At 47.2% G+C, this 4516-nt stretch overlaps 1 protein-coding gene across 2 annotated transcripts in view; it reads left to right on the top strand.

The window, feature by feature from the left end:
* Positions 1–204: 204 nt before the first annotated feature.
* LOC119323688 (pre-mRNA-processing protein 40A-like) overlaps positions 205–4516 on the top strand; it is a 15750-nt gene continuing 11438 nt past the window's right edge. The window contains exons 1-11 of one of the 2 annotated variants that reach the window (XM_037597389.1): positions 205–410; positions 1533–1609; positions 1718–1783; positions 1886–2191; positions 2304–2426; positions 2568–2629; positions 2752–2821; positions 3518–3570; positions 3669–3726; positions 3810–4207; positions 4298–4370. In XM_037597389.1, the coding sequence (XP_037453286.1) occupies positions 1574–1609; positions 1718–1783; positions 1886–2191; positions 2304–2426; positions 2568–2629; positions 2752–2821; positions 3518–3570; positions 3669–3726; positions 3810–4207; positions 4298–4370 (1245 nt within the window). In that variant the 5' untranslated portion in view covers positions 205–410; positions 1533–1573. The remainder of the gene's footprint in view (positions 411–1532; positions 1610–1717; positions 1784–1885; positions 2192–2303; positions 2427–2567; positions 2630–2751; positions 2822–3517; positions 3571–3668; positions 3727–3809; positions 4208–4297; positions 4371–4516) is intronic. The other variant, XM_037597387.1, reaches the window with a different exon arrangement.

Here is a 4516-nt window from a genome sequence, read left to right as displayed (position 1 = left end):
GTTCCATCAGAGCCCCGAGCCCCGACCGACCGAGACCCGACGCCCTCACGCCCGACTCGCGGCTCCCAACCGCAGCGAGCGAGTCGTCCCTCTCCTCTCGCCGCCCCGCTCCCCTCCCCTCCGCTAGGGTTCCCCACTCCGCCGCCCCGCCCCGCCCGCGCCGCCCCGCTAGGGTTCCCCACTCCGCCGCCGACCCCGCCCACCGCCCAGCCCCGTTGCCCCTCCCCCCGACGCCACCCAGAATTACACACATACACACATACATCCGAGCCGACGCCAGCCTTCGGTCGCGGCCGGTGGTTCGCCGCCGACCGCCGCCTCACGCCGCCCGCTCCCGTCCCGCCCCGCTCCGGCGCCGCGCCCCTCCCGCCTCGGCCCCGCCCGCGGTCCCTGGGCGCTGTTTCCCCGAGGTATGAGCCTTTTCCGGCCCTCCGCCGATTATCTACCACCGTACTGATGGGTAGCCTCCGTGATTTTGGTTGGGCGCCGGTGAGCGCCGGGGGACCGTCCAGATCCGGGCCGCCACTGTACGCCGACAGCCTGTTTTCCATGCTAGTCGGAGGTTTATGTAAACCCTAGATTTTTCTGTTTGTCTCGTGTGTTAGCGCAGCAGTAGTGTAGATTCCTCATCTGTAGATTCAGCCTGTTTTCCATGCTGGTAAGGCTTCTAGTGTCGATTCAAGTGCATTTCGACTCCTCTGGTCCTGTGCGCGCCATATTTTGATTCCGGTAGACGCAGGGGGAGGGATCGTTGATAAACCGTGTAGTTTGTTCGGGCAGTAGATTGGCAGGTAGTGTTTATGAGCAAGGCGGTGTCGCGAGGAGGTACGTGGGGTGTGTCGGCTAGCGGTATCACTGGTTTTGGTGAATCGAGCCAGATCCGTTCTGGTTTTGCGCACCAAACACGCATCTGTTTATAACCAGAAAGGAAGGCATGCCCCGTATTTCTCTTTTCTGCGGGAGATTTGAGATGGGAGGGCTGCGGAAATCCTGAATTGCCCTAGATTTGATAGTCAGAGGTTATGTGCCCTAGATTTTTTTTCGCCTCTGTGTGCAGTCCTTTTTAGGTTAGATGGCTTATCTGTAGTGGTAGCTGGTAAGGCTTCTAGTGTCGATTCAAGTGCATTTTGACTCCTAGTTCTGTGCGCGCCATATTTTGATTCCAGTAGATGCAAGAGAGGAGCTCGATGGTTAAAATACTGTATGCTTTCTTCGGGACGTAGGCAGGCAGGCATTTATGAGCTAGGGTGGTGTGGTGAGGAGGCGCGTGAGCTATGTCGCTTAGTATCACTGGTTTGGGTGAGTCGAGCCTGATCCAACGGTCAGGTTTTGCTCACCAGAAACATGCCTGTCTAACCAAAAAAGAAGGCATGCCCTGTTTCATTTCTGCCGTAGATCTGAGATGGAAGGGGTGCCAAAGTCCTGAGTTGCCTTCTGTCCTCTATGCAACCACGATACAATCGTAGATTGACAGACAGTCAATCGTGTCATCTGCAGGTTATATTCTAACATCTCAATTTGTCACTTGGCAGGTATCATTCCTCCTGTTATCCGTGTCGTTTGATGCGGTTTAATGGCGAGTAATATGCAGACTCCTGGTCCGCCTCAGGTAAGTTATCACCCCCTTAGATCGTAATGTGGTTATTCACCGCATGAATGTTTCTCTTTGTTGCGTGGTCTCCAAGTTTGGTAACCCCATTAATTGTCTCCCAAGCAGCCCCCCCGGCCTCCTATGATGGGTTCTACCGCACCACAAAATATGGGACAACCAATGCCCATGCAGGTAAATAAGGACATCTTATTTTGTTTTTTGCTTCCTTCTGCAGTCTGCACCTTAATAGTCATATGTTAGGTTATTAATAGCTACTATGTGCTCCATTTTCAGTGGCCACCAGGTCCGCCACAACAGCCTCCTCAGTTCATGCAACCAGCGCCACAACAGTATCGGCCTGTTGGTCAGGCCATGCCAGGAGTTAACATGGGCATGCCAGGGCAGATGCAACATTTTCAGCAACCTGGGCCACATATTCCTCACTCTGGTCATGTTCCGCCTGCATCGCAAGCTGTTCCTATGCCGTACCAGGCAGCTAGACCTATGTCATCAGCTCCTATGCAGCCACAGCAGCAAGCTGTATTCCCTGGTGGACTTATGCCCACCATGGGCACCCCTATGCCGCCTCCTTCTTATACCGTATGCCTTTGTTTCTCACCGTTCCCCATTGACGAATATACATGGAATGCTTCTCCATGTCAATAATTAGAATATTTTCCTTGCTTACAAGTTAATTAATGCTACATTTCAGTATCAACCAACATCGGTTCCTCCTGGATCTCAACCCTGGGGCACGGCCCCGGGTCAGGGCGCACCTCTTGTGTCGCCGATGGTGCAGCCTGGGCATCAGTCTCTCTCAGCTTCAGTGCCCCCAGTAAGTTGCTGCAGGGCCTCTGCTACACTTCCATCACTTGATTTTTGTCTACTAAAAGACCACTCTAGCATCATTCATTTTGTATGCTACTTAAAATTGGATATCCTTGCCTGTGCAACTACTCAGTTAGCAAATGTGCAGGTGAGCTCAACTGAACCTAGCTCTGCGGATTGGCAAGAGCACAGTTCAGGGGATGGAAAGAAGTAAGTCATCTTTCTATTACTTTCTGTTTTAAATAATAACTTTGTGATGTACTCCTCTTGATTCTGTTGCACCTTTTGGTCTGTCTACTTATTTGCTTTGCTTGGTATCGTTCTTTACCTAGGTACTATTACAATAAGAGGACAAAGCAATCAAGTTGGGAGAAACCTGCTGAGTTGATGACCCCTTTGGAGGTTAGTTGTGCTTATATGTTTTATACGTCATGTACGTTTTATATATTTCCCTTGCTTCCTAATATTGTCTTTGTTCTCATGAAGTCCTGACTTTAATTTCAGTGTGCTATTTCAACATATTGTTGTTTATTTTGTCAACATATTGTCATGATCATCATTTGGTATTTAGCTGGTATAACTCATTTGTTGATATCGCAGTTCCAATGATGCTAGGCTTAAACAGTTGAGTTTTGGGCTTTGCTTGTATAAATTGATAATTTATCTGCTTCTGTAACATGCACAACTTCTGTGTTGCATGCCTGCATTTTAGGTATTATTTTGTTTTCACATGACTGATATCTAAATTTACAAAATTGATGAATACAATGGAACAATACTTGCATGATCCTCCTTTCTTTCATCGGCAGTAGTACACCCTAACTTTTTCCGTACAATAAGTGCAACATGTTTTCTTCCATTTTTGCCTTATCATATATATCTTGCAATTATTGCCGAGTAGCATTTACAATTGGCCCAAAATGCATTCTTCATTTTCCTCCTGCAAAGGGCAGGTGCATATATAGTAACTATATATAGTAACTAAAGAAATATGGTAGTGTCTGGTAGGACGACTACATTTTGGTGTCCTCTACTTCTTTGCACTAATATTAAATGGCCATTTACGGTTTCTGTTACATACTTTTTGTAATGTTACAGCGGGCTGACGCTTCAACTGAATGGAAAGAATTTACTACAGCAGAAGGACGGAAGTAAGTTCATATTGAAATTAATGCCACAGATGTTCTGTTATTTAGTCAGCCTCAATGGATTTTCTTTATTCTGTAGTCTCACTATTCTGCTGGTCCAGGTACTATTACAACAAAGTGACAAAGCAATCCAAATGGTCTATTCCTGATGAGCTAAGGGTATTTCTTTTGACGTGACATCTGTAATTATTGTGTAATAAGACATAGAATATTTTTACAATTACTTTTGGCTTTATGTTCAGATTGCACGTGAATTAGCAGAGAAGACATCAAATCAGCAGCCTGTCCGGGAGATTGAATCCACTGCTGTTGCCCCTGTTGGATCCACTTCTGTTGCCCCTGTTGGATCCACTTCTGTTGCCCCTGTTGGATCCACTTCTGTTGCCCCTGTTGGATCCACTTCTGTTTCTGTGGAGCCTTCCTTACCTGCCAAACAGTCTTCATCTTTAGTAGGAACAATTGCTCCAAGCTCCCATGATGCGATAGCAAACTTGCCTCCTCCTGGTGCTGGACCGTCGTACAATGGGGATATATCTTCTTCTAGTTCCATGCAAAACGGTGGAACAAGTGCTGCTGTGGTTGCCCCTGTTACAACGAGCACGGGAATTCCATCAGTTGCAAGTGATGCAGGGACAAACAGGTATTTGCGGATATTTTCTCAATTTCCCTCTATTCTTCCTCACATCCTTCGGGTGCAGCTTAGGTTCTGTTAATGTGTCGAACTTTGCAGAAGCACTTATGGAAGTTCATCTCTACCTAGTACTACTGACACAAAAGTTGGAGCATCTGCTGAAGATTTGGAGGTATATTATGGCACCTTTTTATATTTTTGTAATTTATATCAAACATAGCGTTGGTTGTTAGCAAGAGTTAATCTACTCGTCATTATCTTAGAATAGTTTCTTTCCTCTGTTTTATGCAAGGCCTGCATTATTAGATTTGTCCCCCC

Source organism: Triticum dicoccoides, chromosome 6B (genome assembly GCF_002162155.2).
Source record: "Triticum dicoccoides isolate Atlit2015 ecotype Zavitan chromosome 6B, WEW_v2.0, whole genome shotgun sequence".
In the NCBI taxonomy this organism is placed as follows: Eukaryota; Viridiplantae; Streptophyta; class Magnoliopsida; order Poales; family Poaceae; genus Triticum; species Triticum dicoccoides.
The sequence above is the reverse complement of the archived record's forward strand: the minus strand, read 5'-3'. Positions and strand labels throughout refer to the sequence as shown.